Source organism: Seriola aureovittata, chromosome 5 (genome assembly GCF_021018895.1).
Source record: "Seriola aureovittata isolate HTS-2021-v1 ecotype China chromosome 5, ASM2101889v1, whole genome shotgun sequence".
Taxonomy (NCBI): Eukaryota; Metazoa; Chordata; class Actinopteri; order Carangiformes; family Carangidae; genus Seriola; species Seriola aureovittata.
The window spans coordinates 15,314,976-15,328,111 of record NC_079368.1 but is presented as its reverse complement, the minus strand read 5'-3'; the positions used below and the strand labels follow the sequence as shown (position 1 = coordinate 15,328,111).

At 43.1% G+C, this 13,136-nt stretch overlaps 1 protein-coding gene across 12 annotated transcripts in view; it reads left to right on the top strand.

Annotated features, from left to right (window-relative positions):
* Window positions 1-9,989: 9,989 nt before the first annotated feature.
* Window positions 9,990-13,136, top strand: part of ank1a (ankyrin 1, erythrocytic a) — an 88,960-nt gene continuing 85,813 nt past the window's right edge. For 8 of the 12 annotated variants that reach the window (XM_056376120.1, XM_056376121.1, XM_056376117.1 and 5 more), the window contains exon 1: window positions 9,994-10,623. In XM_056376120.1, coding sequence (XP_056232095.1) covers window positions 10,498-10,623 — 126 coding nt within the window. In that variant the 5' untranslated portion in view covers window positions 9,994-10,497. Of the gene's footprint in view, window positions 10,624-13,136 lie in introns of all 12 variants that reach the window. The other 4 variants (XM_056376119.1, XM_056376125.1, XM_056376122.1 and 1 more) reach the window with 3 other exon arrangements.

The following is a 13,136-nucleotide window of genomic DNA, read 5'->3' as shown; positions in this document are numbered from 1 at the left end:
GTTCATGGGATCATTTTTCCCTTCACTTTTTAAACGGGTTTGAACGTGCGGTATGTGCATACCAAACACACATTCTTCACGGAATTGTTTAAGTCAGATTGCTTTGAGAAAAAACAAGATTTTAACTCACTTTTTGTGGAAATGTCTGGACAGCAGGGATGTCCTTATTTCCTTCTCAAAGTGGAAAAGGCTCTTTCTGTCTTTACATGGATGCTCACTTGAGAGAGAAACCAAGGTACTGTGTCCTTTCATGAGATGTAGATGAAGTACTATTGATCTTTTTATCAAAGCCCCATTTAAAAACATCCAAAGGTAAAAAGAAAAGATTATATCAATGTGGCAAATGTCCAATTTTTCTGTTGGACTGCTGTTAATTCTATAACCATAAAACTGACACCATTACCTCACATCAGCCTGTGTGGTACCTGTCAGCCCTGTCTGTTTTAAATTTCATTTCTCTCTTTTGCAACCTGCTGCAGACTGAATAGGAGAGACAGGTACAGTAGTGTCCAGATCAGCTGTCAGAGTAGTGTCTGGGTGGTGTGGATATGGCTAAGTGAAAGATGGGAGAAGGCTGAGGTCTCTGCTCTTCACACCTGGTCAGGGTCCACATGTGCTTTCACTTGCCTTCCCCACAAAACATCCTTCCAGATATCTCACAAGAGAAGGGGAGAAGACATATGGAGACATCCATTAAAGTCGATATGAGCAGGAGAAATGATTTCTCATCCCCAAAAGGTGACTTGTCACACTGGAGTCTCTCCCGAAATATCCGCCCTCCTCTCGCCCTGCAACATTTTCAGGGGGGGTAGGAGGGCAGAGAGTAATTGCTGTTGGGTCACATCTAGTTGTCACAGTTGACCTTTTACCAAATGATGAAGTTATAGCTGTGTGTGTGTGTGTGTGTGTGTGTGTGTGAGATAGTGATGGCATGTGTGTGTGTATATGTGTGTTCTTCAAACCAAGACATATCGGCATAATGGCAACTTAATTAATGTTTTTCAAATTCCAGAGTATGCATCAGTGCTATTCGTGATCATCTTCATTCATGCAAACTGTGGCTGTCCTGTGTGCGTGTGTGTATGAGTGAGTGTATGTGTGTGTGAGGCAGCCCCATAGCGCCACCTACCTGTGAAAGAGCAGAGCTTTTTCTTTTCCTTCAATCTTAAGTGCTCTTACTAGAAACATTTGCACTGTAAGCAGTACAGTACTTCTTTAGTTGCAGCATTTCTCTTTTCATGATTTGTTGCAAGCAGTTCATTTGTTTTTACATATATGTATATGTGTGTGTGTGTATATATATATATATATATATATATATGTATGTATGTATGTATGTATGTATGTATGTATGTATGTATGTATGTATGTATGTATGTGTGTGTATGTGTGTTAAATTCTGTTACATGCAGTGTTGTAGTCATGGTATGCCAGCAGTAGCAACACTGTGACAACAACCACGAACAACAGTTTTATATGCCTCCCTGTCCTCTGTATAGCAGCATGCATAAATATGCAGGAGGATATCTAATCAAATAAATTCATTCATTAGGAGAGCTGCTGGTATTTCTGCTTTTGCATTAATTACATAGTCATTACCATATCAATTAGAGAAATCAGAGATCATGTAATTAAGGTTTAACCAAAAGCACCTGCTGCCTCTGAGCTGTGTTGTGTTGTGTTGTGTTGTGTTGTGTTGTGTTGTGTCTGTGTGAGTGTGTGTGTGTGTGTGTGTGTGTGTGTGTGTGTGTGTGTGTGTGTGTGTGTGTGTGTGTGTGTGTGTGTGTGTGTGTGTGTGTGTGTGTGTGTGTGTGTGTGTGTGTGCGTGCGTGCGTGCGTGTGTGTGTGTGTGTGCGTGCGTGTGTGTGTGCTTCAGTCCTAATCTAATCTGTCCGTTGACAGGACTCCCCCTCATCAATCCTGAGCTGACGGAATTCAGCTTCTGTTTTTTTTTTGTGTGTATGTGTTTTCTTTTTGTTTTATAGGGGCGGGTGGTGGCAGCGGTGGCGGTGATGTTTGGAGGGGGTGTCATGTGAAATGTTGTCATGGTGATCAAATTGATTGGCAGGGACGCCTGATTAGAAAGGAAGAATGGGAGACAGGTGGAAGGAGGCGGGCTGTACATCTAAAGGAACAGATTGGGACAAAGTGAGGACTCGCTGGGTGTCACGAGGGGAGACACTGTCTGCTTGGCTCCGGTTACACCTTGTAAAAGATAACCAGTAATTACTCTAACGGTCCACAGAGGCTTTTTGTAATCTGGGATTTCTGGATTTGCAACAATATCACCAGATGTTCTTGTATTTGATTTAAGTTAACTAAACTGAATCAAATATGTCTGAATTTGCTCCAGTGACAGATTGATACCAACAAGTTTCAGAGGCATGGTGGCTCTGATCACAGAAGGAGAATGAAGACAGGGAGTATTTTGTGGCATTGGTTTGCCACTTATGAGGGAAAAGATGGATGGAGCTGAGAGGAGGATGGAATAATTCTTTGAATGAAGGGGTCAGAGGAAGTCATGTGTAAGGAATCCATGGAAGAAAAATATCAAGAGGAAAAGAGAGCCGGCAGGAGAGGGGATGAGGAATGAGAGGAGGGAGGAGCGAGAGGAAGAGAATGGGGCTCAGGGGGATGGACACCAACCTCCGGCCTCCTCCTCCCCTGCACTTCCTGTTCCATTTCCTTTCTTCTCCCTCATTGCCCCTTTCACTCTAGCTGACATCTTACCTTTTTCCTTCATTGAGGTCAACCCTGCACCTACATGCTCTTCATCGAACTGTTCATTATGTTTGCAGCTTATAAATAAGATTTCACGATTACTACTGACCGTTTTCTATAGTACACCAAGTTTTTTTTTTGTTTTGTTTTTTTTCCAATTGACTATATCTCCTGCATTCCAGGGAGCTATTATTTTATTAAGAAAAATCAAATTTCAGAGACATAAAACCGAACATTTAGTCAGATGTCATTTTTCATTTTATTGTCAAAGTGCGTTACTGTCATTGAGTGATGCAGAGACAGATAAACTTTTTCTGTGGTTGGTCTTGTGAAGTCTCACAGCCAACACATTTAAGTTAAGGATTTTTTTTTTTTTTTTAAAGCAATAAGTAAAAGTTATCTCTCTGAAGCTGGCCTAAAGTTTGTGCAAGTTGATAATGCTTTGGGAAAATTTAATTTAAAGTAAATGTAATTTTTAGTAAATGGGTTGGATCGCCCACCAATATAGGTTGTAAAGCAGAAAACTGTCTTATTGTTTGAATTTTAAAAAGGTCCACTGAACTGATTACACTGACAGTGATTTATCAATAACACTGGGCCTCCAACACAAATACACAACTGTCCACCTGCAGTGATGTCAGACAACCAGCAACACATCGTCTCTGAGTGTGGGCTGCTTAAAGGACAAGGTGGTAAATCTTTTTCCCCTCGTGTCCTCTTTTGCATCCTCCTCATAACAATCCTCCATCTTCACATCCCATGCACCTTGGAGTTCAGTTAGGATTTTTTTTGTTCAGTGCTGCATGAGACAATAGTTCTCTGCATTATTGACTTTACATTATATTGCTCTCTCAAACTATAAAAACACTGAAACACTACATTTGACATTTTTTTTTACGTTACATTAATTAGCCCTATTTTAACAATAGGTGTCCTGTTTGAAGTAAAGTAAAATCCTAACCCTAAAGTAAAATCAAACACAGAGAAGACAGTTGGGCATGAACAAATTCTTTACATGGACATTAGCACCTATGAGTTTACTCATCAGACAGCTATAAATCAAAGAGGTGAGACATAATCACCCAGCACTTCAGTCTGATCGATGTACCGTTGTTGTATTTAGAAGTCACGTGCACTATGACACCACTAGATGGCAGAAGAGAACAGGATAAATGTCCCTCAGCTGTTGTAGCTTCATTTGTCAAAGGAGCCAAACATACTGTAGCTTCCCCTTTACTTTCATCTTTGCAGTATTGATTCACTGCTCAGGGACTTTGTGGAAAACGCTCCAGTTAGGGAACCATAAAGTAAGCAAGGTCACTTCTCTGAGTTTGTAGAACTGTCCCCAGAGGATTTTAATCGTTGACTGGAGTTTGTTGATAAGGCGGTGTAAGAGATAAAATGGTACCACTGTTCTCCCATCTGACCACACTGGGAAAGCCAGGCTATTGCCTGTGTTCTCTGTGAAACTTGGACTGCATTTCTGAACCTGCAGTTGTTGCACTTCACACTTCATAGATGACAGCTTCTGTTATTTGTGGCAAGAGGCTCAACTAATTGATTTGCAGAAACAATGGATTCCACTCTGAGCTATTTTTAAACTTCCAACAAAGAAATGCTGCAGATTTCATCAGACTCATCGCATTTCTCCCGCACAGTTAAAAGATAGTGGCGGTTATGTAATTGTTACGATCACTAGACAAGACTCCTTTTAACAACCTACTGAGAACAAAGCATTGCTTTTCCTACACACTGCTGTGCTGGGCTTTCACAGAGCCACTGTACGCAACAGCAGCGATTGTCAATCTGCCTAAGGCCTTTGTCATTCCCAGTTGGTGTGACGGTGATATTCACTGCTGACTCTGCAGCCATGAGACCACTCTGAACTGCTATTCACACCACCGAGCCGGTGATGGTGCAGCTTCAGTAACACTTGTGTCATATTTACACTGAACTCTGCGCTGCATACTTCCCTAGAATACAGAGCCAAATCAGATGAGCTCTTTACATGAGGTGGCAGGGTGCCTGAGCCGCGGCACAGTGTGGACATGAAGCCTGTCCTTGGTTTGTTACCTGCCATATGGCTTTCCCGATCAGTGTTGCAGTGCCAGCACAGAGGGGGAGAGAGACACAGAAAGACAGAGGGAGAGAGAGAGATGTTCCTAAAGGAGCATGTCAGGTCTCTGAGCTAACCTGTGCTATCCTCCCTTCATGCACCACTAGCCAAATGTCAGGAGGGGAAGGATGATGGCAAAATGTTCACCCAGACCTTAGATTTACTGGGGGTGTACAAAATAACAAGAACACCTGAAAATACACCATGATTGAGCAGTAGACCTCCAACAAATATTAGTTTAGTAAACTTGATGTGATGTGGATCTGCTTATCAAGACAGACTGGGCTTGACATGTTTTTGATTTACCTACACAATGCATTGCTCTCATTTTCATTACGTGTTTCATCTTTCAGTTAGATTTTGATTTATTGTTTAGTCAAAGAATATAGTGAAAAAAACATACCTGTAAGTACCTGAGAGTTTCTCATTGCCCAAGAATTAAATTCTTTGTCCCACAAACAGTCCAAATCTCAATAATGTTCCATTTATACCATTTATTCAAATATAGGCAACAAATCTGTACATGTGACAAGCTGGAACCAGGGAAGGTTTCTTATTTTTTGCATCATAAATAACTTGCATGATTAATTACCTATCAAAATTGGTGCAAATCCATTTCAGTCAGTTCTGTGAATAATTGCAGCACTGATTTAAATACAAAACTCAGTGCTAATGTTCACACAGAATTCATTTCATCCTGTTCATTTGGACGTGTGGTTATATGTGAACAGTGTGTTCTTATCAGAGCAGCACTGAACTGAGCTGTCCTGTGGTGTTGCTCTGACTTGGCTGTGTGCTGCAGTGCAGTGTTGAGCTTTGCTTTGCTGTGTGTGTGTGTGTGTGTGTGTGTGTGTGTGTGTGTGTGTGTGTGTGTGTGTGTGCACTCACTCCAAATGCTCTAAAAGTCACCTACAGGTGGCGCTATGATCAATGGTATAATCAGTATTATGAATTACTCCTGATTCTGCCACACGTTTTGTGTCTGCTTTGACAGTGATGTCATTTTGTCCTGTCAGATTTCACTGATGCTTCACAGATGATGAGTCACAGTTCTTTCCACTGATTTTAAACCATTAACTTGTACTGTATACTGTTTAAGTCCCCTGAATGAAGACATTTCAGCAGCAGGTTACTTCCAAGACTCATGGTGTTCATAGACCCATGTAGCCAATGTTCCGCTCCTGTTTGTCGCAGTACCCCTTACTCATCAATAGAGGGCGCTGTCTGACCTCTATTCTTCCTTGCTTCTTGCCTTTCCAATTGATCTTCTGTGACGACCAACCATAATCTGTTTCACGTGGTTAAAAGGGCAGTATTATGATCCTTTGATCCACTTGAAATCACAAAATGGTCCACAATGTTCATCCATACTGTAGTAGCACAAATACAGGAAAGGTTTTTGTTCATCCCATCATCTCATTTTGGCTGATATTGACTAATGTTGCTGCTAAAATAACTCTTCCATAAGCCTCAGTTGACGGTGCAGAGGATGGCACAGGCCTGCAGAATACTGTATCTCACTTTAGACTGTGGACCTCTGCCAGCTAACACACTGGAGACACACTGTATTAGAACTGTTGAGCAGCATAGTAAAAACCAGCAGCACAGTTGGCTGTATTTGTACATGAACTACTGCTGCTGATGATGTGGGAATATGACTGATGCGTTACTAGCTTTCCTGTCATTATGACTAAGTCTTATCTAATGAAGTGTTTGTTTGAGAAACATCTCCAGACCTGTGTGCCAGTGTGATCTTTCCCTGATGAGAAGGATGACTAATTTAGAGAAGGAAATGAGAATATTGTCCCAAGAGTTTCGCCTGTGGCGTGGGTGTAAAACTGACATTTACTTTCGAGAATGACTGGCAAGAAAGTCCAGTCCGGTGACTGTGTATTTCTCACTTGTTAACACACACTTGACCTGAGGAATTGTGGCATTTCATGGCATGGGAACTAGTCACCTGCTTCCAGCAAAGTGTTTCAGTTTCAAGCTGAGACCTGTCACTGAATCTGGCTACACTTTAACAGTTACATCACTTGACTGTGCTGCTATCCGGGGGGTCTGGATTTGATAGTGAGGTTACATACAGTATGCTTTATGTATTGAATTGGCTCTCTCTCCTCTCTTTTCACTCTGTGTGTGTGTGTGGCTCTGTTGTGTCCTATCCACAGTTTTTATAGGAGCAGTGGAGCGGTTAATGTGCTGGTGGGTGCTGGCTGTCACACTGAAGAGAGTTCGGGCAGTAACTGTGCGTTTCTTTCTCCCCCCAGGTCCACACAACCTGTCCCTTTTGTGTCCCAAGCAGGACCACTCCAGGCACCGTCTATATACATTGGGTGTACTCTGAAACACAAAAACAGACTTGTATGTGGTTTTTATGCTCAACTCCAGTGGTTTTGGCCTACTATATTCTAACAAGAAATGTGTAGGACAATTATTTTCTTTATACATTAGTGCATGTTAAGAGAAGAACCTCATCACAGTGCTGTTTGTGAAACATGACATCTTCACCATTTATCTACATATAAACAGTGTGTTGTTCAAATTTCCATTTATTTCTTAGCGTTTGAAGGAGGTTCAAAATTAATTCTTAAACCAACATAGATGAGTGGTCTAAGTACTAAAAGCAGTAGTAGTAAAAAAAATGGAAATACCTTGACAACTGGGCAAACTCCCATCTGCTGCTAAAGATCAGGTGATGTGTTTGTAAGCTCCAGAGGCCTGTAGCACAAAAGCAAATTTGAGCACTGTGTACATTCAGACCTCTAATGGTGGCAATGTCACATTTCACAAATGACTAATACAGAAAACTGACTTGAGGGGGAGTTCCAGTTGAAATTTCTGACTTGGAACTCAGGCGTCCTACTTCAAATGGAACGCTTATAATAAGCCAAATATACTTGGCTGTTGGCTGATTGGTTAGGTTCTGGTTAGATGCCATTTGTTTCTGTAGCTCTTGTCAGGTTGTAGACATTAATTGAAAATTCCCAAATGTATAAATTGATCGTTTTGGTGTACTGTATATTATCTGCCCTACTTCTCCAAATCAAACCATCGATTTTGAGATTGATTCGCAAGCCACAGGTTTCTGTTAAATTTCATAATGAAATGCTACATCAATGATATGTGGTCAGGTCACCTAACCTTGCTGGAGCATCCAAAGAAACTGCTGTCTTCTGAAAAGGTATCCTACCCATAAACCTGACAGAGATTTAAACAGGTGTGTGAACCAGGTTGCTCTGGTGAAGTGTCTCTCTTACTATTAAGTTACCCTGCTGTTTGAACTGTCAGACTGTATCTTTGTCAGTATGTGATGGTTGTGGGATGCCCTCTTCTCCTTTGGGTCTCCAGGTTCAGCCCCAGACGATCTTGCTACAATAAGTGGTCCCAATGGCTGTGTTAAGCCACTGTAAAACTGCCCCTCCATTAGCTCAGCAAGAGTATAGCTAAACAAGACCAATCTAGTTGGCTAAGCAAAAACCTCCTTATTACCAGTGCAGTCAGTCCTGCTGGTGATTAATTTAGACACATTCCCCAGGAGTTCAATATTGTGATGGATCTCTTGCCACAGAGCTGTCAGTCTGTCAGTATTTGTGTTTGTTTGTGTCATAGCTAGGCCACACGAGCAAGTGATTTGTGTAGTAGTATTGCAGACAGAAGGCAACATCACCAGTCGTATTCATATTAGTATGCTGCAGTATAGAGAGAGAGAGCTGCTATCAGATCAGGGGAAGCCTTGGCAGGAGAGTGGAGGAAAAACAGAAAGAGAGAGAACAACATAAGTACAGTAATATGGACAGGAAGCAGCAGCTGATAATGAGTGAAATATATGAGGGACAATCTTAATTTTCTCACATTATTTTACCATTAAATAAGACAGAAAAAGCCCAAAATGTAATTCTCAAATGAGCACCTTTCATTCAAATTGGGCTCAATATCATGAGTCATTCAAATCATAACTATCAGAAAGGCTTGACAATACCTGTAAGAGATAAATGGATAGATAGAACGAACAGGATAGGGAGTGATAATTTTGTTTTTGTACATTTTGCAATGTGAGTAGAAATGAGCCAGAAATTTAGATGTAGCTGCAGAATACTCACCAACTGTCCCTCTGTGTGTGTTTATGTACTGAAGCACGTGTGTTGGCATGCATGTGGACTATGTGTGTTTATGTATGTTTGTGAGTCTACAGTGTCGGTGTGAACTGTATGTGTGATGTATAGTGAGCCAGGCAAAGAGAAATGTTAAGGATCTTTTCTGCCTGCGTCAGCAGCATTGCAGGGAGGGGAGGAGAGGGGAGAGGGGGAGAGAGAGGGAAAGAGTAAGAGAGAGAGAGAGAGAGGATACAGTGCAATACCAGTAAACAGGTGTCGGCTCTATCAGCACCTCCCTTCCTATGGACCTTGTTCTTTCTGCGCACACATCCACACATACATTGTACATGAGCTCTACACACAGAAGCCATTTATGCTATAATACAAATATTTATGCCACCCATTGTCTTTTATTCTATGCAAAAGACAGGAGATGAGGGAAAGAGAAGAAAGGGAAGGCAGGAAAGCAGAAAAAGAAGTCAGTTAGGCAAAGCTTTTGATAATGTTACTGTATCACACTTTACAGTAGATTTTCAGGGACTGATAAGGACCAGCCTTTTATTGCTCACAGCCTCCCTCTGATATACACAAGCACACTGCACCAACATCCTTGCATGGGTACCAATCCTGTCTGCTGCAGCGCCTGAACAGTAAAGAGGGAGGAGGGAGCAGAGACAGAGAAGGGGGGGGAGTAAACGAGTAAGAGGCAGTTTTTTTTTTTTTCCCCTCATGCATGTTTTAGATTTTTTTTTTTTTTTATTTCCTCTGGTATCCTGGTGTGTGTGCATGTGTGTGAGAGTGACGGCGTGATTGGCTGTGGTGATGACGGGTTCCCTGTGCAGCCTAGCGATCCTCCACAGATGGACACCCAGCAGGACTATGAGATACTGAGAAATTAAATACAGGAAAAGGAAACAAAATCAATGTAATGTGAGGAGGGAGAGCTGACTTTGATTTAAAGCTGCTCAGGCTATTCCTCAACTGACTGTCAGTACATCCCTTTTTAATCTTTGTTGATGGGGAGGGTGTGTGTGTGTGTTGGGGGGTGGAAGCAGTTTTACAGCATGTGGAAGCAGTGAAGGGAAGGGTGATGTAGAAGAGGAAAACAACTAAAAAAAGAAGGAAAACCTGTTTGTTCACTGTTGTTTACCCATTTTCTTCTGCACATAGAGGGAGGGAGACCAGAAAGGAAAGCAGCAGAGAAAAACTGAACGAGGGAAGTGTACACGAGCGATTGAGAGAGGGAGCCTGTGAAAGCATTGGAGGGAGAGAGAGAGAGCGAGGGAAAGAGAGAGAGAGAGAGAGCTGCGCTGCAGTAGCATCCCATAGCAGACGGCTCAGGGCTGCCGGTGTGTGTGTGACTGCACTGCTGAAGAGGAGGAGGAGGAGGAGTAGGAGGCAGAGGGTGAGCACGCTCGCAGACTCTGCAGGGCCATAGAGGAACACACAGCAGCATCGGCAGCAGCAGCGCTAGTGTTGGCCCGAACCAGGTAGAAGTCCCAACATTCCACCGGCGAAGGATCTGGACACGTCAACACCGGCCAGACCCCCACTACCAGCGCCATGGCACAAGCGGCCAAACATCTCCGCAAGAACAAGGATTTAGAAGCCCAGGCAGAGCAGGAGCGCAAAGAGAAGGAGGAGGAGAGGGTCAAAAAGAGGAGTCGCTCGCGGGATAAAAAGCGCAAGGTACTGGGACTATTCACAGGTGGGGTAGTCAGGGGTGGGGTGATTGGGGGAGGGAGGGGTGGCTGGAGAGGGCGGCAGGAAGGTTGAGACGCCCCCCCCCTTCTTTCTCTGTCATGCTAAGCTGTGGTCAGGGGTGCCGGGGCACACATGGAAACCCAGTCATGAGTGTGTTTCTACTGTGTGTACACACAGTCTCCCCGGCACACATGTATGTCCTGCGCATACAGACACGGGGAAACGGTACAACACACTGCATGCTTTCCTACTCCTCTCGACCGCTTTATACCTGCTTTATTGACTGTCCTGTCTAAGCCGTCTGATAAGGCAGTGTAGTACTCTACCTCTCACTGTGTCTCTGTCCCTCTTCACATCTCTGTCTCGTCCCCTCTCTCTGTCTCCTCTCGTTCTTTGTTTTCACACTGCGGTATGGTGTCAGTCAGACAAATTTCACTACAGCACTAATCTTCCATGAGGACAGAGAGCTTTCCACAACAGTGCATTCTCTTCTCCACTCAGCTTTTCCTCTGTGTGGCATTGTAATGACCGCAGAGCAACACCTGCAGGCTTCTCTCTGTCTGACTGAGAAGTCCCAGGCAGAGCTGGAGCGACTGGCGGGGCTCATTGTAAACAATAAATCTCTGCTCCACCAGTCACCTACTGCAGGGACGTATCATCAAGCCACTACTACTTTATTCCTCAGGCCGCTCGTCGCATTTCACTCAAACTCATTAATGAAAATGAGTCATCCGCAGATTGTGCCGTTTTTGTATTGGTGGCAAATTGTTCCTCAGCAGCCGAGTGTGAGTCCAGCCGCCCTGTGAGCATGCACTGTGCCAGGCTGGCTGTAAACCAATCTGATGCTGATGCAGTAGAGACAGTGTTATGGACAGACGCACAGTACAGCTTCCACTTTCCCAGAGAGGGTAGGCAGGGCTGAAAGGCATGCACAGGGATTGGATGTTTCTTTGTGGTGTGCTTGTACAAAGTAGAGTAAGAAGGGGTCAGAGGGTGTGTTTGAGAAAATCAAAGGAAGGTAAGAAAAACAGAAAGAAGAGAGGGAAAGGTGGTATGACTCATATACACCTGGGGGTGGTTGTCTCTCAGCAGGGGTTTACTCCTTAGCTCTTTTTGATGGAGAGTCAGACCCAAACCTTTCATCACAGACACATACATGACACCTCTCTGGCTGCGATGATTGACATGAGCCATTGGCTCTTAAGTTAAGGTTTCTCCACATTTCCTCACTTCCACCTGCTCTATGATACACCTCTTATCAACCATTTGCTTTTGCTAAGAGAACTGGTGTGTGAGAACCAGTACATAGGTGCCTGTGGGTAATATGCATGTGTGTGAGTGCAATATGTTCAAGTCTGGCAAGATGAGATTCAAGAAGGGAGAACCTGCAGCCCCAGCAGGATGACTGAGGCAGGGGTGAGATTTCTGGTGAGGGTACTAATGCAGCCCAACTTTGACTGAAAGTCTATGGTTTCAGAGGATCCCATATCACTTACGTAACCATGCAGCTTAAGTCTCTCAAATAAGCTTCCTGACTCCCCTCCAGCTCCCCCTCCCAACCTCTCTTCCTTTTTTTAACACCAGCTTACAGCCATTCCTGGTTTCTGGAGCAGATGTTAATACTGGGGGAATTCTCTCTCTTTATCTCTTTCTCTCCGGTGCCCTCTTTGTTTCCTCTCTGACGCCTGCAGCTACGAAGTCAAATTCTGCCCACCATAATTCATAACTTGACTGATTGTGTTTCCTTATATTGCATGGTGGTTAACAAAACCTCCGTCGCACTTGGTTTTTTTCTTTGTTTGCCACTCGACTCCTGTTTTTCGGTAGTTGTTCCATCAGCTGTCTTGTGTATCGACCTGCACCTCGGGAGTGTCCCTATCCTCGCAGTGTAAGCAAGGTCAACACTTTCTCTGTGACAGAACCACATTTTTTATTTAACCGTTCACACACATGTGAACAAACAGGCACACTCACCAGTTTTTTTTTTTGTTTTTTTTTCTGTATCATTTTTTTTTTTTTTTTTACCAGCAAACAAGGCTTTTCTTACGTAAGCTTCAGTTTCCATCTGCACTGGAGGCATTTCAAGCCTGTATCCTGCACAACTGATGTGTTTTAAGTTAGTATATGAAGAATCTCTCATTGCTTCTTTCATTGATCTTACATGTCTTGTACAATTAATTCTTTCAACTTATAGTAGTCGAGTTATTGTTGCTCAGGTATTTTCAGTCACAATAGCAGTAGTGTAGGGCCATAAAGGGATGGCAGTGTTGGTCGGTCAGCTGGTTAGACCATCACCTGGTTTGGTCTCATTAGGTCTAATGAGTGTTATGGCCTTTGGGGCTGCTAGCTGGTGTATTAGAGTCAAAAGTCTTATTTATTTTTTAGGAATCTATTTTATTTTAGGCTCTTTTAAAGACATTCCATGATTTGCTTACCCCTTTTCCTGATCCTCTTTATTGTTTTTATCCCTTTAATCTACTGTTTGTTACTAATCTGTG